This window comes from Trachypithecus francoisi, unplaced genomic scaffold (assembly GCF_009764315.1).
Source record: "Trachypithecus francoisi isolate TF-2019V2 unplaced genomic scaffold, Tfra_2.0 Lachesis_group1, whole genome shotgun sequence".
NCBI lineage: Eukaryota > Metazoa > Chordata > Mammalia > Primates > Cercopithecidae > Trachypithecus > Trachypithecus francoisi.
The window spans coordinates 46,077,935-46,098,624 of record NW_022681454.1 but is presented as its reverse complement, the minus strand read 5'-3'; the positions used below and the strand labels follow the sequence as shown (position 1 = coordinate 46,098,624).

At 41.0% G+C, this 20,690-nt stretch overlaps 1 protein-coding gene across 2 annotated transcripts in view; it reads right to left on the bottom strand.

Moving 5' to 3' along the window:
* Window positions 1-20,690, bottom strand: part of SLC10A6 (solute carrier family 10 member 6) — a 39,631-nt gene that overhangs the window by 13,161 nt on the left and 5,780 nt on the right. For both annotated transcript variants that reach the window (XM_033214168.1, XM_033214167.1), the window contains exons 2-5: window positions 9,679-9,797; window positions 8,157-8,245; window positions 4,187-4,362; window positions 1,637-1,794 (exon numbers count right to left, since the gene is read on the bottom strand). In XM_033214168.1, coding sequence (XP_033070059.1) covers window positions 1,637-1,794; window positions 4,187-4,362; window positions 8,157-8,245; window positions 9,679-9,797 — 542 coding nt within the window. The remainder of the gene's footprint in view (window positions 1-1,636; window positions 1,795-4,186; window positions 4,363-8,156; window positions 8,246-9,678; window positions 9,798-20,690) is intronic.

The window sequence follows — 20,690 nt, the reverse complement described above, 5'->3', positions numbered from 1 at the left end:
GCTCTGGGCTGGAGCTGGGAATGAGCCAGAAATGATGCTTCCCTCAGTCTCTCCAAGAGAAGGAATGAAAACGTGGGTCTGAGACCAAGAGTTTGACTCTAATATGATTTATCTTATCTATTGGGGAAATTAAGCGGCACGTATTCCTTATATTGTTTATTGATTGTTATTTCTGTAATCAGTATATAATAATAACAATCAGCAATCAGTACATCATCAGTTCTATCAGTAATCATTGAGTCTTACTCAGACCTAATTCCCTAACAACAGTGAAAATGTACCATGGCCCAAGATTAAAATATATGTATGTATGTGAACATATTAATATATGTATATTTCTTTTTCCACTTTTAGATTCAGGGGGTCCATGTGCATGTTTGCTTCCTGGGTATATGCAGTGATGCTGAGGTTTGGGAAACAAATAATCTTATCATCCAGGTTTTCGTTTTTCCACCTCTGCCCCCTCCCTCCCTCTTCTAGTGGTCCCCGGTGTCTATTGTTGCCATCTTTATGTTCATGAGCACTCAATGGTGAGCTCCCACTTATAAGTGAGGTTTTGGTTTTCTGTTCTTGCATTATATATATTTTTTAAATGTACCCTCTGTGAACACACATAATAAATAACTCCAAAGTAATGTATATTTGGCTGCACTCATATGTGCATACACATATATATTTCAATATCTGTATATGTGTAATATTTCATATTTGAAAAATATTTCACAGCCATTCAGCACAAGTCTTAGTCACAGAAACATTGAAATAACTTGGCATTTGGGAGACCTCAAGGCTTTTAATGAGACCTAACAAACCAACGCTTAAGAGCAGCAAATGTCACTTTGGAGCTCAATGATTGCTCATGGAGATCTTATCATAACAAGTTACGAAGTCTAAGTTCTGATAGTGGATTCACTTTTTTCTTTTTCTTTTTTTTTTTTGAGAGGGAGTCTCGCTCTGTCGCCCAGGCTAGAGTGCAATGGCGTGATCTCAGCTCACTGCAAGCTCCGCCTCCCAGGTTCACGCCATTCTCCTGACTCAGCCTCCCGAGTAGCTGGGACTACAGGTGACCACCACCACGCCCGGCTAATTTTTTTGTATTTTTAGTAGAGACAGGGTTTCACCAGGTGTTAGCCAGGAAGGTCTTGATCTCCTGACCTTGTGATCCGCCCGCCTTGGCCTCACAAAGTGCTGGGATTACAGGCATGAGCCACCGCACCCGGCCGTGGATTCACTTTTGTGAAGTATATTTGTTTATAATTATAAGCTCATTTTCAGATTTTTAAAATATTTTTCTGTGAAACTCCCACTTGTGCCAAACTATCCTGTCTATGCACCTTACCATCCCCAGAAATGTCAGGCTTTCAAAAAGTGTATCACAGTGTAGTCCCAGCTACTCGGGAGATTGAGGCAGGAGTATGGCGTGAACCCGGGAGGCGGAGCTTGCAGTGAACCGAGATTGTGCCACGTGCTACACTCCAGCCTGGGGGACAGAGCGAGAGTCCATCCCAAAAAAAAAAAAAAAAAAAAATGCATCACAGGGGCAGCAGAGGCAAGTTCGGATTGAAAAAAAAAGGTCGATAAGTTGGGGTGAACAATTTTCTGTCAGTTATTTCTTACCCAATGTGAGTTCACCCACCTGCAACAATAAGAAATCCATCTATCAGCTGGAAGAGTCCATAGGCCAGTGGGAAACTCAACATCTGGACCAAGTGCTCAGCAGTGAAAGATAACTGGAGCATGGTGATGCACATCTGAATATTCTGAGCTCCAGTTTCTAAGGAAATCGTCCTGCACCTAGCAAAGAGAAAATGTTTCAAGAGTAACGCACTAGCAATAAGAACTATTCTCACATTTTCTCATATGCATCATAACAATTAGAAGCTATGACCTCAGGCCACAGAAAATGTGTACTCATTCCATAGTTATTTGCTGAATTCCTACTCTGCAGGTGGTCTTCTGAGAGGCACGGTGGAGTGGGGCTTTGCAAACCCTGCTCTAGGCATCTGAGTGAAAAGACAAAATAAACACACAGGAAAGGCTCAGCAGCAACACAAGACAAAGTGTGGCCAAAGGCCATGCAGATGTAGAAATTCAGAAAATGGCAGAAGGGGTGAGAGAAGGCTTCATAGAGGAGTGGGATTAAAGGATGGAAAAAAATAGAAGAAGCTTTTGATGAGGGGGAAATATTATAAAAACTAAAGTGCCAGGGACAGGTGTGAGTGTGGCCTATTCAGCAGGCATTGCATATACTGTAAGCCAATCTGCACAGAGGAGAGGATTGGAGGAGATGAGAAGGGAAGGTTGAGTTAGAGATATGATGCAGGGCATGGTGGCTGATGCCTGTAATCCCAGCACTGAGAGGCAGAAGTGGGAAGATTACTTGAGCCAGGAATTCAAGACCACCCTAGGCAACAGAGTAAGACCCTGTCTCTACAAAAAGAAAAACATATATATACAAAGACATATGATTCAACATAAACTAAACAACACTTAAAAACAAATAAACATGGCCAGGCGCAGTGGCTCACACCTGTAATCTCAGCACTTTGGGAGACCGAGGTGGGTGGATCACCTGAAGTCAGGAGTTTGAGACCAGCCTGGCCAACATGGTGAAACCCTGTCTCTACCAGAAACACAAAACTTAGCCAGGCGTGGTGGCACATGCTTCTGTAATCCCAGCTACTTGGGAGGCTGAGGCACGAGAATCGCTTGAACCCAGGAGGCAGAGGTTGCACTCCAGCCTGGGCAACAAAGGTCTAAATAAATAAATAAACAAACAAACAAAAACCCCTAAATAAAGACCAAATACCTAAAATGGTTGTCTTTGGTGAAAGAGTTTGGTAATAATTTTTCTTTTTGCTTTCTACTTTTCTATATTTTATTGGTTTTCTGGTTGCATAAAATGAAATAAACCTCATTTGAAAAAGCCAAAGGAGGGAAGAGAGGGAAGACCTGGGCAGGACATTGAGGGCTGAGTTAAGCAATTTCATGTCTCCAGTTTATAAAGGGAGTCTGCAGGGGTTTATACGTGGAAGTGAGGAGATAAAAGAGGTGTTTCAGAAAACAAACAAGCATCTGTGTTTAAGTTGGACTGGAATGGGGAAGTATAAAGGGTGTGTAATGAGGGGGTGAAATTGCAGTCAATGGTACAGGGCAAGCTCTGTGTTCATACTTTATTTCTACTTACTCTATTGCTTGCTACACTTGCCTCAAACCACCCTCACTTCTTTCAGACTTTTGTCAAAAACTCAATATGATTAAGCTACAAAGCTGGAACCCACACCTACACCATTCATGAGCCAAATCTCAGTCCTGGCCTTTGTCAGGCTATTGGGTTTGAAAAAGATGAGATTGTGGACTACATCTTGCCATAGGAGTACTTTCTGTCCAGAGCCAATTGCATTTCAACCACTCAACAGACTGTGTTCCTAATTGTTAAATTTGAAAAAAAAAAAAACAAAAAAAAAACCCAGGTCTAAATCCTAACTCCACCATTTTCTAGCTCTGTGAACTTGGTCAAGTCACTTAATTTCTCTGAAGGATCTGCTCATCAGTAGAATGAGGGTAGTGATAGGATCTACTTCTCAAGCTTGTAGTAAGAAGTAAATGAAATAGATGGGGTAAAGCTTTACCGGTCACTTAGTACAACCATAAATGTTCCCCAAATGGACTGGAAGTAGCATAAAACCAATTAAAAATTCCCATCTTTCACCTTTGGAATTCAACTGCATAGTTTACTTTTCTTTAAGAAATTTTTTCTGCTTTTAAAAGTAGTACATACTTATTGAAAAGCTTCAAAAATATACCAAGGAAATACTAAAGAACTAAAATTATCTTTACTCTCCCTACTCAAAATTAAACATTGTTACCATATGGTATATTTCTTCCAGTATTTTTTGATGCATAGAACTCTTTTTGCTTTCTTCTACAAAGTGGGAATTAAATACACGTCGTTTTCTATTCTTTTTTAACTTAAATTTATCTCTTCTTATCAATTTGGCCTTTGCTTTAATTTACATAAAGAATTACCACAATATTTTCCATGAATTGCCATAAGTTATCCTGCTCCATTCCACTGTGTAAGTCAAAACTCTTCATGTCTCCTGACACAGGCAGCAAAGCCTACCAGTGGCAGTGTGTTAACTTTACCTTCCTCAAAAAAAGTTTATGGATAGTTTAACTATACCTTTGCCAAGACTGGTGGGTAAAAAGTGCCAGCAGAAAACCCGTGACATGGCCAATCAAAGGAAAGATGAAACTGATGGTCAGAAGGGTGATGTCTGAATTCCAAGATCCTTTCGCCAGGACCACACCAGCAACTGCGACCACCAGAAGGAGGACCCCACCAACAATGGCCCCAATCTGAAGCAAACAATAAAATAAGTGCATATAAACTCAGGGTTTTTTGTTCTATGATACAAAGTCCATCGAGGTTGTAAAACGCTTGGGATCTAGAAATTTTAGAACAAAGTAGGGACTTAGAGATGACTGAATCCAATTTCACTTTGTAGAGGAGAAATCTCAGTTCCAAACTGGTCAAGTAACTTGTCTATGCTAGAAATGGGTGGAATTTGACACAAATCTAAGTCTTGTTTTAGCATATGTACTTTTCCCTTCAAGTAGATTTTGCCAAAAGGATTGGGAGTAGAGTTTTATTGTGGGTAGAACAAAATTGCAAAATGAATGGGGTCTGACAATGAGCTTCCAACACCCCTGCACACACCTCTGCGACCCTCTGCTTGTGACCTCCAGTCTGCCCTGCCTGACCATCTGCCTCCCCTCCCACCGCCCCTTCAACCACCAGCAGCTGCCTGCTGCTTTGGTCCCTGTCCTTCTTCCCTCCAAATAAAATCTACCCATTCTTCATTGGACAATCTGAGCTAATACTCATGATCACATGAGAAATACTGATGGAGACCTCTATCCTCTCCCAAATGGATACTGTTTCTTACTTTTGTTGTTTAACAAGAACAGGAACAAAAAGCCAACAATAACAAAAACAAATTGAATACTTTGAGTTTTAGATAAAATAGGAAGGAAGGATGGCCTAGGGTATTTTGGGAAAATCAGGATCTTGGCAAGCTCCCGTTCATATGTAGACAGTAAAGTGTGTACCTAGTTACAGTGTCAACGTTGATTTGAAATGATTCAGGATGTGAAGGAGGGTGGTCATAGGAAATTAGAGAAGACAACAAACAAATACACCATATACCCAATATACCATAAATGTGTTCCGGGGGTCATTTTTACTGTTTAAATACAGAGACAGACTAGACCCCTGCCTAAGAAAAAGATGCTAAGACATAAGAAAGCCTCTTGGCCAGGCACGGTGGTTCATGTCTGTAATCCCAGAACTTTGGGAGGCTGAGGTGGGCAGATCATCTGAGGTCAGAAGTTTAAGACAGCCCGGCCAACATGGCAAAATTCTCTCTCTGCTAAAAAAAAATACAAAAATCACCCAGGTATGGTGGCACATGCCTGTAATCCCAGCTATTCAGGAGGCTGAGGCGGGAGACTTACTTGAACCCGGGAGGTGGAGGTTGCAGTAAGCCAAGATTGCACCACTGCACTCCAGCCTGGGTGACAGAGCCAGACTCCATTTAAAAAAAAAAAGAAAAGAAAGAAAAATGAAAGAAAGCCTCTGAATGTAACATCCCCTCTTCCTCTCTCTACCAAAGATTTCAAAGTTTAAAATCCACCAAGAGCAAATGAGGAACACTTAAGTTTGTTCAGAAAATGTGTCAGATTTAAAATTAAAATAGAACTAAGAACAGAGAATGAAGATATACTAAAATAATGATAACATTAGCCTAGTTTTTTTTTTACTAAGGTGCTCTAGAATATTTATGCATATTATTAAATGTTTTGCCATAAATCCTATGAAATACCCAAAAGAAAAGAGTTTTCAATCTGCTCTTTACAGCAAATAAAACTGACATGTAAAAAAATTGTATCTGGTTTCTCCACTGACACTGATGGATTGATAAAGGAGCTGGAAACTCCAAAATCATGATTTTTGTTGTTGTTGTTAAATGTCCTTTTAAGAAAAATAATCAAAAATAGAATATTTGAAAAGCAAGAAGTGGCCGGGCACAGTGGCTCAAGCCTGTAAGCCCAGCACTTTGGGAGGCCAAGACAGGCAGATCACAAGGTCAAGAGATCAAGACCATCCTGGCTAACACGGTGAAACCCCATCTCTACTAAAAAATAGAAAAAACTAGCTGAGCGAGGTGGCGGGCGCCTGTAGTCCCAGTTACTCGGGAGGCTGAGGCAGGAGAATAGCATAAACCCGGGAGGTGGAGCTTGCAGTGAGCTGAGATCCGGCCACCACACTCCAGCCTGGGAGACAGACCGAGACTCCATCTCAAAAAAAAAAAAAGAAAAGAAAAGCAAGAAGTTCCCATGATCATTTCCCTTCTCTTGTGTTGAAACAAAATCATAACTACCACACTGGAAATTTTCTCCTACTGAAATAACAATAATAAATGTGGAAAAGGGGCCAGACACGGTGGCTCATGCCTGTGATCCCAACACTGGGAGGCCAAGGCAGGAGGATTCCTTGAGGCCAGGAGTTGCAATCCAGCTGGGCAACATAGCAAGACCCCATCTCTAAAAAAATTTATTTTTATTAGTAGGGCAGGATGGTGCATGCCTATAGTGCTAGCTACCTCAGAGCTTGAGATGGGAGCATCATTTGAGCCTAGGAGATCAAGGTTGCAGTGAGCTATGATTGTGTCATTGCACTCCAGCCTGAGTGACAGAGCGAGACCCTGTCTCAAAAACTTAATTTTTAAAAATAAATATGGAAAAAATGGGACTGTATTCCATGAGTTCAGCTAAAAAAAGAGAGTGAAAATCAAGTGTGTACCATTGATGTTAAAGTCATCCACATGCATTACAAATGTACTATACTAGGCCATCTTCCAGCTCTCTCTGCCCAGCTGATTTGTCTGCTTAGCACGCCCTCTCCTCTCCTTCTCCATCGCACTGAAGGAATGGTCGGAGTTGTTTGGCCTTGTGCCTAACTGGGAAAACAGGGTCCATTGGCACAGGCATATGGAGTGGCAGTGTTCTGTGAGGTAGAGCCAAACAATAAACCACAGAACAAAATTAACTGAGATTTACTACCTGAAACTCCAAGTAACCCCAAATGTTTATTTCTTTATAAATGTAAAATATAACCAAAACATTTTTTAAATTTTCATGGAAGCCACACGTATTATAACCTTCTATCTGCTACAGTGATACATAATCAGAAAAAAAATGGAAAGCACCCCTAGGAGACTCACATCACTGTTAAGAATGCCTCCTCTTCACGTTTTGTTGTTTTGTTTTGTTTTGTTTTGTTTTGTTATTAGAGATGGGGTCTCACTCTGTGATCCAGGCTCGAGTGCAATGGCATGATCATGGCTCACTGAAGCCTCAGCCTCCTGGCCTCAAGCAATCCTCCCACCTCAGCCTCCCAAAGTTCTGGGATTACAGACGTAAGCTGCTGCACCTGGCCTCTTGAATTACTTTTAAAAACCGTTTAACAAAGACATTTGCTTGTTTCTCCAGCAGACAAAGGGCAACACTGCAAAGACAAGAGGAGGTAGAAAGTTCTCGTCACCATCATTCCATAGCTAGACTCCTCAGTGCTCTCTGGATGATTTCATTTAAACAGTCTTATTCATGTAGTCAGCAGCCCTTGCTCCTCATATGTACAAACGACAGCTTTGGCAGTGCCCTCAGGAATGCTTCTGCAAGACAGCCCTTCCTCCTACTCTTCCAATAAACCAGCCATATTCCTAATGGGGCGCCCTTCCATGCTCACTTAAACAGCTGCTGCCTCAAGAGCACCTGTGTGAAGCATTGTGCATGCATGGGCCTGGGCTCTTCTGTCCACACACAGCTTTAGCTTTTCTGACACTAAATCAATAGTTGCTTGTTTTCCAGGGCGTCATAAGCCTCGGGGTACAGGCCTATGGGAGTGGCAGAGCAAGGCTTACAGGGTGGAGGAAATACAATCACTGGATCCAAAACCGCAGGACCTGTAAGGAGAATTTCTGGGTGTGGGGCTGTACTCGCCGAGCTCACTTGTCCCAGCCACTGCTCGCTTCTGTCTTTCAGGCCCCTGAGTGTGAGGATGTGCCAACAGTGGCCAGGGAGCTGCTCACCTTGAGAATGATTTTGGATTGTTTTGGCCATCTGTAATTCACATAGACACCGAAGGCCACAGGGATAGTCAGGCACACAAGGGTAATTCCTAAAGAGAAGAAAAATCCATCAGAGTGTTTCCCCTGTCACCCTGACTGCACAGCACTTCTCAACAACTTCCATTTCATTTAGATAACAGCTTTAAACTGACATTTTCCCATGCCACTTTCCAAATCTGGACAAACGCCTACAATATTGGCTCCAAAGTTATATAAGCTGCTCATAACATTTTGTGTCTTGTTTGTGAGTGCCTTTCAGAACATATTATCAAAGCAGAATATATTAAATAACTTACTGATCAGAAAAAAGTTGCACATAAACTCATGGTTTCTAAATTAAGGTTTCCCTCAAGTTTTACAGATTCAGTAGGCTCCCGCTGTTGTGAGGAAGTGGTTTCATTTATGGTTTTGAATTATGGGCCATGGGCTGAAAGCCCTCAAGGTGTTTACCTGATACACCAGATGGACACTGACAGTCTTAAGAATCATAATGTCGGCCAGGCGTGGTGACTCACGCCTGTAATCCTAGCACTTTGGGAGGCCAAGGTGGGCGGATTGCCTGAGCTCAAGAGTTTGAGACCAGCCTGGGCAACATGGTGAAATCCAGTCTCTACTAAATACAAAAAAAATTAGCCGGGTGTGGTGGCATGAACCTGTAGCCCCAGCTACTCGGGAGGCTGAGGCAGAAGAAGGCAGAAGTTGCAGTGAGCCAAGATCACACCACTGCACTCCAGCCTGAGTGATAGAGCAAAACTCTTTCTCAAAAAAAAAAAAAAAAAAAGTACCTATCACTTCTCCAAAAACTGACCATACTAGAAAAGGCAGATCATTTCACCACATTCTCTTCTAAGCTTGGTAAACCCACAGAGATCTTTAGGAAAATGGCAGACTTTAAAGAGAAATAGTATTCAGAAGAGGAGATAATGAAAGAGATATGGGTGTGACTGTGACATGTAGATGAGTTTTCATAATCAGTAAGAATTATTTACGTTCAACCTCCAAGAAAAAGTCAAGATTTGCAGGCAATGTGAAAGGTGGTCACAGGAAAGTCTAATTAGAGCCACTAGATTCAGTTAAACCTTGGAGCACAAAGAGTCCAATTGCTTTATAGTCTAGTTATATAAGGGTTTGATTCTTGCTTTTTCAAAGTAAATTATCTGGCTTTCTTTTTTTTTTTTTTTTCAAAAATGCACTCTTGTAGGGGTGAAAGTTTGCACTTTGTAGTCATATTCCCAGGTTAGAACTCCAGTTCTGTACTCACTTGCTGCATAATTTTGATCAAGTTACTAAACCTCTTGAAGCCTAAAGATTTAGGAGATTGAACTGGTGACAGAATCTACACTGTAGGGTTCTTTAAGGAATTAAATTAGGTACTACAAAAAAAAAAAAAAATCCCTGCATAAAGAGTTATGTAATTAAGAACAGCTATTATTAGTGTCATCACCATTACTATTAGTCCTCCATTTCCCAGGCCCATACAGACCTATGTTCTGATAAGGAATGGTGAGATTCTGCTGAAGACTCCAGGACCAGGTGTAGAGATAAATGCAGAGTGGCATCATTCCCAGGGCGGCCACGGTGGAACAGGTTGTCATACTGATGCTGAAATTAAAATTAATACAATGCTTAGGAGAGAGCATTGGACATGAAGAATTTAGTCTTTACCAAAAACAACTCCTGGGACACAATTTCCTAGAGATTACACGGACTAAGCTCCTTGGAGCTCATTTCTCTCCTATTATTTAACAAACGATGGCTATATCTGTGGTCTACAAAGAGATTTCCAGCAGTTCTAATATTTATTTTACTATCTACTTGCCTTAAACATTCTGCTATAGGCACTATAGAATTCTTCTCTTATCTAGTTCTTTTTTATTGAAGTATAATCCACAAGCCATAAAATTCATCATTTTAAATTATACAATTCAGCAGTTTTTAGTATAGTCACAACATTATGCAATAACAGCACCATTTCCAGGATACTTTCATCATCTCAGAAAGAAACCCCATTCCCATTAGCAGTCACTCCCCAGTCTCTCCTTCCCCTAGCCCTTAAACAGCACAAATCTACTTTCCATCTTTACAGGATTACCTGTTCTGGACATCTTAGATGAACAGAATCATACATGTAGCCTTTTTTCTGTGTCTAGCTTCTTTCCCTTAGCATAACATTTTCAAGGTTTGATAACAGTTTGACTGTCCTCTCCAACTCTCATGGTGAAATGTGATTCCCAACGTTAGAGGTGAGGGCGAGTGGGAAATGTCTGGGTCACAGGGGCACATCCCTCTTGAACAGGTTGGTGCCATTGTCGTGGGATTCACTGAGTTCTCACTCAGTTCTTATGAGCTCTAGTTGTTAAAAAGAGTCTGACACCTCCTTTCCCTCTCTTACCATGTGGTGCCTGCTCCTCTTCCCCTTCCACCATGAGTGGGGTCTTCATGAGGCCCTCACCAGACGCAGATGTTGGCACTATACTTCTTATGTACAGCCTACAGACCCACCAGCCAAATAAACCTATTTTCTTTAGAAATTACCTACCCTCAGATATTCCTTCATGGCAACACAAATGGGATAAGACAAGGTTTATCCATGTTTTAACATATATCAGAGCTTCATTCTTTCTATGTCCTTATTTTATTAACATAGTGTATCACATTGATTTTTCTGTATATTGAATCAACCCTGCATTTTGAAAAAAATCATATTTGGTCTTGGTGTATAATCCTAGATTCAATGTGATAGTATTTTTTATTGAAAATTTGTGCATGTATATTCATAAGAAGTATTGATCTGTGGTTTTCTTTTCTTGTGATATCTAGTTTTGGTACCAAGGGGATTGGAAGTGTATTAGGCTGTTTGCATGGCCATAAAGAAATACCTGAGGCTGGGCAATTTATAAAGGAAGGTCAAAGATCTGCAGGCGGTACAAGCATGGTTCCAGCATCTGCTCCTGGTGAGGACCTCAGGAAGTTCACAATCACTCCAGAAGGCAAAGGGGAAGCGGGAGCAGGCATCTCACGTGGCCAGAGGGGGCGCAAGAGAGTGAGAAAGGGGAGGTCCCAGACTTTTAAACAATCAGATCTCATGTGAACTAACTAAGCAAGAACTCACTTATCACCAAAGAGATGGCATTAACCATTCATGAGAGATCCACCCCATGATCCAGTCGCCTCCCACCAGGCCCCACCTCCAATACTGGAATCACATTTCAACATGAGATGTGGAGAGGACAAACACCCAAACCTTATCACCAAGTTAGAATGCCACAAAGCTGACTAAACGCCTGCGCAGTGTGAAGTGTTAATAAATATCTGTCAGGAAGAAGTCACCCAAACACCACATGCCATAAGCTCCCCATTGGACAGAGCAGTGGCCCCCACAGTCGCTGACCTGCAGACAGAGCAAGTTGGTTAGGGCAAGGGAGGGTACAGCACCACAGAGAAAGGGAACTGATGTGAGATGCTAGACTGAATTAAGAATTCTCTTCCAATTCTGATATCATGTGATCCTATGATTAGAAACTGGGTTTGGGCCAAGTGTGGTGGTTCACGCCTGGGATCCCAGCACTTTGGGAGGCCAAGACAGGCAGATCACCTGAGGTCAGAAGGTCTAGACCAGCCTGGCCATCATGGTGAAACTCCGTCTCTACGAACAATACAAAAATTAGCTGGGGGTGGTGTCAGGCACCTGTAATCCCAGCTACTTGGGAGGCTGAGGCAGGATAATCACTTGAACCCAGGAGGCGGATTGCAGTGAGCCAAGATCATGCCACTGCACTCCAGCCTGGGCAACAGAGTGAAACTCCATCTCAAAAAAAAGAAGAAAGATGAAAGAAAAGAAAGAAAGAGAAGAAAGAAAGAAAGAAAGAAAGAAAGAAAGAAAGAAAGAAAGAAAGAAGGAAAGAAAAGAAAGAGAGAAAGAAGGAAAGAGGGAGGGAGGGAGGGAGAGAAAGAAAAGAAAGAAAAGAAAAAAGAAAGAAAGAAAGAGAGAAAGAAGGAAAGAGGGAGGGAGGGAGGGAGGGAGAGAAAGAAAGAAAGAAAGAAAGAAAGAAAGAAAGAAGAAAGAAAGAAGGAAAGAAGGAAGAAGGAAGGAAGGAAGGAAGGAGGAAGGAAGGAAAGAAAAGAAAGAAGAAAAGAGAAAGAAAGAAAGAAGAAAGAAAGAAGAAGAAAGAAAAGAAAAGGAAAGGAAAAGAAAGAAAGAAAAAAAGGAAGGAAGGAAGGAGAGAGGGAGGAAGGAGAGAGAGAGAGAGAGAGGGAGAAAGAAAGAAAGAAAGAAAGAAAGAAAGAAAGAAAGAAAGAAAGAAGGAAAGAAGGAAAGAAAGGAAGGAAGGAAGGAAGGAAGGAAGGAAGGAAAGAAAAGAAAGAAAGAAAAGAGAAAGAAAGAAAGAAAGAAAAGAAAGAAAGAAAGAAAAAGAAAAGGAAAGGAAAAGAAAGAAAAGAAAAAAAAGGAAGGAAGGAAAGAAGGAAGGAAGGGGAGGGAGAAATTGAGATTTGACATTGAAGTAGAGTGGTGAGTTAGAATACAAATTAAGATTTCTAGACTTCAAAATGATGGTGTGATACACAAAAAAGCTGAGTCACTTAGCATCAATTTGAGGGGCTGTGTTAAGTAAGGTGATAGTGGGACATCCAGTCTTTGGTGAACAAACCTGGGAAGATTTCTAAAGACAATTAGTCTGTTTATCTCTGTCATTATTGGGGTTGTCTCTGGCCACCTTGGAAAGTGAAATGTGGGTTTGTGAGCTGGATGAACCAAACCAAAACCAACAGCCATGCTACATAGCTTTACCAGGAAAACAACTGAGACCATCAGAAGGAAGTTGTGGTCTTTGTTCAACAAATGCAGAACGATTTCTAATGGAAAACTAGTTTGTTTATCTCTGTTATTATTGAGGTTAATTGTCTCTAAGTAAAAAGGTTAACACATTTTAAGTGCAACAGACCTTAAGAACTTTTAAGTACCTAATATCTGTGGTGGAGGGGGAAGAGTACTTGGTTTGGAGTCCTCAAAAACTGTGTATTGTGATTACTGCTATGGTCTGAATGTGTCCTTCAAAATTCATAGGCTGGAAGTCAAATCCCTAAGGCAACAGTATTGAGAGATGGAGCTTTCTGGGAGGTGTTTAGGTCATGATGAATCCACCTTCATGAATGAATTAATGCCATTTTAAGAGGACTCTACCAAGGAAGTTTATTCCTTTTTGCCCTTCTCTCTTCCACCACGTGAGGAGCAAGAAGGCCCTCACCAGACAATAGTTGCCAGCACCTTGATCTTAGACTTCCCAGCCTCCAGAATGTAAGAGAATAATTTCTCTTCTCTATACATTATCCAGTCTCAGGTATCCTGTATAGCAGCACAAAATGTACTAAGACAATTACTATACTGTTATTGCATTATAAGAACTAAGTTACTGCTTCACACATTTGTAATTTGTTACATTTTTTTGTTTTTTGAAATGGAGTCCCACTCTGTCGCCCAGGCTGGAGTACAGTGGCGCAATCTCAGCTCACTGCAACCTCCGCCTCCTGGGTTCAAGTGATTCTCCTGCCTCAGCCTCCTGAGTAGCTGGGATTACAGGTGCCTGCCACCACACCCGGGTAATTTTTGTATTTTTAGTAGAGACGGGGTTTCACCATGTTGGCCAGGCTGTCTCGAACTCCTGACCTCAGGTGATCCACCCGCCTCGGCCTCCTAAAGTGCGTGAGCCACCACGCCTGGCCGTAATACACTGTGTTTTTGTATTTTCCATATATATTCTTAGTCTACATTTTTTATTTAGGGAAAAGCACTTAGTTACATTAACTGATAGTTAATATTTTACATACTTTAAAGCCTCCTTTGCTACAAACCAGGGAGAGGAAGAAGAGCCCATAGTGCATGTAGAGAAAGGAAAAAAAGAGAGAAAGAGAGAAGGAAGGAAAGAAAGAAAGAAGGAAGAAAGAGAAAGAAAGAGAGAGAGAAAGAAGAAAGAAAGAAAGAAAGAAAGAAAGAAAGAAAGAAAGAAAGAAAGAAAGAAAGAAAAGAAAAGAAAAGAAAAGAAAAGAAAAGAAAAGAAAAGAAAAAAGAAAAGAAAGAAAAGAAAAGAAAAGAAAGGAGGGAGGGAGGGAGGGAAGGAAGGAAGGAAGGAAGGAAGGAAGGAAGGGAGACTGAGATTTGAGAAGCAAGTAAGCAAAACATCATGTTGTACACCATAAATATATATAATTTAACTTGTCACTTAAAAATAAAATTTTTTTAAAAAGTCAGTGGAGAGCTGGGAGGTTATATTTCATGAAAGCTAAGAAAAGAGAGCTCCCAAATGAAGGCTAAATGCCAATAAAAATCAGAGAGGATGAGAACTGTAGAACTAGATTCAGTACGATTCAACCTTACCCCACTTTTTGGTGCCTTCCATCCCAAATCTATTCTTTCCATCTCAGTCTTACTCCCAATCCCCAAGCTAAGGCTGTATTTTGTACTTACCTGAGTGATAGAACCAGTGAAAGAATGCATTAGTAAAATTAAGGGAAAGAAAATAAATGGAAAGAAGATACCCATCAGACCAATCAAATATTTTATCTTTCAATTTGCTGGAAAAAATTACACAATCTGTTTAAGCACGTACGTACTGTTTATAGACACTGTGCTCATTCTGTGTGCAAGACACAAATGACTGACAGAGAAGCAGACTGCCCTCCTGCTCTACAAAGGAGAGGGAGGAGGCCCTTCATATGTCAAGGTCTTCTGCAGAGAGAGCGAGGGTCCTTCAGCACTTTATTGGGTCTACAAGTCATCCGTCACTCTTCCTCCTAATATATATCACCATTGCTTCCATCCAATTACCCTGCCTATAAAACAATACGTCTATGACTACTTCAACATTTTCTGCCAGGAGAATGTTTATACTCTTGACAAAGCAGCATCTATTTTACTTCAATGATACTAAAAAGATTCCCTCTGTGCTCTCCCTCATTGCTGGTAAAAATGGTACACCACGGAGGGTGTCTGGCAATATCTAGGAAAATTAGAGATCCTCCTTCTAGGATTCTGAACCCATGGCCCTCCGGACACAGTTTTATTGACATTGGCTCATGAATTATACACACACTGTACCCTACACAAGTGCTTATGTACCTGTCCATCTGTGCCAGAGTGAGCAGCATAAGAGCCAGGCCCTATTTTCCTCTCCATCTCTAGGAGCTGGCAGTCTCATGCTGCAGCACATTGGAAGAGCTCGTTAAATACTTACTGAATAAATGTATGAATCGAAGAATGACCCAGTGTCAACACACTGGTGCTACGGAAATATTCTCTCTGTCTCCCTCATATGTCATGTATCTGCAGGTGAACATTGGTAAAATTTTACTGAAATGACTCCTTTATATTTAGTTCATATGGTAAACGACCCCACAGCAATCCAGAAAAAGAGACTTTCTATAAAATTATGCTCTTCCAGCAGGGCATGGTGGCTCATACCTGTAATCCTAGCACTTTGGGAGGCCAAGGCGTGCGGATTACCTGAGATCAGGAGTTTGAGACCAGCTTGGCCAACATGGTGAAACCCCGTCTCTACTAAAAATACAGAAATTAGCCGGGCGTGGCAGCACACGCCTGTAATTCCAGCTACTCCGAAGGCTGAGGCAGGAGAATTGCTTGAGCCTGGAAGATGGAAGTTGCAGTGAGCCGAGATCATGCCACTGAACTCCAGCCTGGGTGACAGAGTGAGACTCTGTCTTAAAAAAAAAAAAAAAAAAATGCTCTTCCAGGACAAAAGCAAGTAAAATTTTAAGAAGCAAATATTTAGCTGATCGGTGCTCCTTTCAGATCCAGACTTAGATAACTTACAATTATGTGTATACATCCTTCTGCTCTTTTATTTTTCTTTTAAGCAGTCCATTTATTTCATGATTGTTTGTTAAATCAATAGGACTTTTTTCTTTCATCATTTTTCTTTTTAAAGGAACCAGACCAGGTGCAGTGCCTCACGCCTATAATTCCAGCAATTTGGGAGGCTGAATTGGTAGGATTGCTTGAGACCAGGAGTTTAAGAGCAGCCTGAGCAACATAGAGAAACCCTGGTCTCTGCAAAAACAACAACAACAACAACAAAAAGTACAAAAATTAGCTGAATGTGGTGGTACACACCTATAGTCCCAGCTACTTGGGAGGGTGAGGCAGAAGGATGGCTTCAGCTCAGGAGTTTGAGGCTGCAGTGAGCTATGATCACACCACAACACTCCAGCCTTGGGGAGAGAAGGAGGCCCTGTCTCTAAAAACAAAAAAAGGAGCCTTATAATATACCTCACTCGGCAGCTTGGTTGCTTTTTTCCCCACTTCATCTATCACAGACATCCTCTCAGATCAGTACATTTAAACTTATTCTTTTAAAGAACTGCAAAGTATGCCATAATCTAAATATGCCATAATTTCTTCAATCACTTCATTAACAGTAGGTCAGTTGCTTTTAGTTTTTGCCATTATAAATAATGTTATAATAAACACTCTTATACATATTTCACTTGAAATGATTCTTTTCTTTCTGTGAATTCCCCAAGGCAGAATTGCTATGTAAAAGTCTGTGTTTTTTGATTTAATACATACCTCCAGATTACTTTCCAAAAAGATTGCTAAATTTCACAATCTTGCCTACTCTGGATATGATCAGTCCCTTCTAATTGTCATGCCAGCATTGAAAAATTGATCTCACTCTTGTTACACTCTTCTTTTTTTTTTTTTTTTGAGATGGAGTCTCACTCTGTCACTCAGACTGGAGTGCAGTGGCGTGATCTTGGCTCACTGCAACCTCCACCTCCCAGGTTCAAGCAATTCTCTCTGCCCCAGCCTCCCGAGTAGGTGGGATTACAGGCACCCACCACCACACCTAATTTTTTTTTTTTTTTTTTTTTTAGTAAAGACAGGGTTTTCCCATGTTGGCTAGGCTGGTCTCGAACTCCAGACCTCAGGTGATCCACCCACCTCAGCCTCCCAAAGTGCTGGGATTACAGGCGTGAGCCACCACGCCCGGCCTCCACTCTGGATTCTATCAGGTTGTGCTTTCTTTCATGTCAAGTGGCTTCTTCTGTGTCCTCCTCTCTAAACAATCCTGCTTGTCAGACTTCTTCTCAATTTGTAGGAGTTCTTTTAAAATTAGGACTCATATTATCATGAATAATACAAGTATTTTTCCCATCATATTATCATGAATAATACAAGTATTTTTCCCAAGCATGGTGTGTATCTTTGACTTTGCTTATGACTTGCTATAATTAACATTTATATAGTCAAAGCTGTTTTTTTAAAGGCTTCTCAGTTTCTTATCTTAAAGACGTACCCTGATCTGAGGGCATTCAAATATTGCCTTCTACTTTTTACTTTTATACTTATATTTTCAATTCACTTAAAATTTATATTTTACATGGTAACAGGTATAAGACTAATCTATTTTTCTATTAATATATTGAGATGCAAGTGTGTCAATATAATTTACTAAAATAAACCATTTTCCACTATACTGAAGTGTCACCTTCATCATATATTAAATGGCCAATTGTATACAAAATATTTTCTGGAAATTCTATTCTAGCTCATTGATAAATAACTTTATTTTTCCCTGAACAAATACTAGACTAATTAGAAGGTTTTCATATATGGTAGGGCAAATACCTCCACATAAATTTCCTTTTCAAACTTGTCTTAGCAGTTCTTGCATATATTTTATTCCATATGAAACCCGAATTACTTTATCCTATTAAGAATGCTTACTTTAAGCAAAGACTTCTTCCTGACTGGTGGGCAATTTAAAAGAAAAATAGCAGTTTGCCACAGCTCTGAGACCTCTGTATCCACAAAGAGGATGTTTGGAAAGTTTTTTCCAACTTCTTAGTCTACGATAGTGCTACATTCCTTGACAGTCCATATTACCAAGTCCTGAATGGAATTCCATATTACATCACTTATCTCTTGAACTTCTGGAGAACCAGCACAACATTTCTCTACTGAATGTCTTTGGCTCAAACAGCAGAAAGGTAAGATTCATGATTATGGGAAGCAAAGTGAGATTTATATCAGACTGATTCTATGTCCTTGATTACCTATGTGATTGCTTCCATCTTTATTCAATTTTCAAGCCCATGGTGATCATGATATTGGTCAAGGATGGCAAGAGGTGATCCTGGTGCTCTCCTAACTGTTACAAAACCAGCAAGGCTGGAAAAGTACAGAGTGAATGCCTGTGAGCATAGTTGAAAGTCACGCCTTGTATTTTTAGCCATGAAATTCCAATGTAGCATAAACAGAGGATGTGGCTAAGTAGATCTCTTGACTTTTCACGTATAGGAAAATTTTTGGCAAAATCTAACTTCAGTATAACAAGATCCCACTTGCATTAAGAAGAATAGCATCATCATCTCCAAACTATTACAGAAAATAATGAGACAGATTCAGCAAGTCTAGACAAACAGGTAAGTCTTGAACCCTACCTTAAAGCAGGGAAATTACATATATACACATTACATTAAAATGCAGTGTCACTAACATTTTGCAATTGGAGATTAAGTTATTCGTACATTGTTTTAATTTCAAAAATCCCATAAAATCAGGAACTCTGACTCTCAAACTATGAAACTATGAAAGTATATACTTGTGGCCAGGCGCGGTGGCTCACACCTGTAAACCCAACACTCTGGGAGGCCGAGACGGGCGGATCATGAGGTCAGGAGATCGAGACCATCCTGGCTAACACGGTGAAACCCCGTCTCTACTAAAAAAAAAAATACAAAAAATTAGCCAGGCGTATTGGCAGGCGCCTGTAGTCCCAGCTACTCGGGAGGCTGAGGCAGGAGAATGGCGTGAACCTGGGAGGCGGAGTTTGCAGTGAGCTGAGATCGCGCCACTGCACTCCAGCCTGGGCATCAAAGCGAGACTCCATCTCAAAAAAAAAAAAAAAAAGTATACACTTGCTTTCCGACTGAAATAAATAAAAAATTATCCAGCTAACCAGATGAACGCGGAGTGAGCTATAAGATCATACCAGCAGATTTGACCCTAGAATAGAGCTCAAGGCCTGATTTTCCATCCCTTGATATAAATGTTATCCTTGTTTGCTGCCTTCCAATAACAACGAGTATTTATTGAGCACTATGTGCTGGGTGTTACACCTCATGCTTTTACATATATTTTCTCTTTTCATTTACACTATAACTCTATGTGTGGGTATTATTTTCATTGTGTAGATAAGGAAACGAAAGTACATAGAGACATGGAAGGTTGCATGAAGTCTCATGGATTCAGTCTCAGTTCTGTCTCCAAAGCCTTAAATGCAGAGGACCTTCAGTTTTCCACCAAGACACGTCAGACAGAGCTGAACAATTTGAAGTTCTATTTCCAGGTTCTCTCCTGAAGGACCCATAACTTCTTTAAAGTTCAAAGGTCAAAGTTGGCCACTGAGCTCCACAGGCTCCACCACCACCAGTGGTCAGAATCCTTTATCTGCAGCTGAGGACATAAATACATCCTTAGGGAAGAATGGGCCTCTTGTATATATCAAAAGTTCTCAAATAAAGATAGTGGGAGGCCAGGCGTAGTGGCCCACACTTGTAATCCCAGCACTTTGGAAGCCCTAGGTGGGAGGATCACTTGAGCCCAGGAGTTCAAGACCGGCCTGGGCAACATAGTGAGACCTCGTCTCTATAATAAAAAATAAAAAATTAGCTGGGCATGATGGCGTATGCCTGTAGTCCCAGCTGCGCTGCTCAGGAGGCTGAGGTGAGAGGATCACTTGACCCCAGAAGGCCAAGACTTCAGTGAGCCATGATTGTACCACTGCACTCCAGCCTGATGACAGAGTAAGACCCTGTCTCAAAAAAAAAAAACAAAAAAAAGAAAAGAAAGTGAGAGATGTCCTGATCGTAAGTTGCATCAATAAATGGACACCTCTTTTTTTTTCTTTCTTTCTTTCTTTCTTCCTTTTCTTTTCTTTTCTTTTTTCTTTTTTTTTTTTTTTTTTTTGTCTCAGTCTGTCACTTGCCCAGGCTGGAGTGCAGTGGTGTGATCTCGGCTCACAGCAACCTCTGCCTCCTGGGTCCAAGCGTTTCTCCTGCCTCAGTCTCCTGAGTAGCTGGGATTATAGACACGCGTCACCACACCTGGCTAATTTTGTATTTTTAGTAGAGATTAGGTTTCACCACGTTGTCCAGGCTTGCCTCAAGCTCCTGACCTCAAGTGATCTGCCTACCTCGGCCTCCCAAAATGCTGGGATTACAGGTGTGAGCCACCATGCCTGGCCTGGACCTCTTTCAAGGAGTAGTTTTTGTAATACACACAGGCAATCAGAAATTGTCATTCACTCATTCACTCATGTTTACTGAGTGCCTACCACTACCAGGCTGGCACTGCACATACAAAGATGAGCAAGCCTTCCAGGAGTTACAGACATAGTAGGTGAGGCAGACAAGTAGCCCAGCTATTGCAATGCTTTCCAACAGATGATAAGGAAGAGTTACATAATTCGAATTATG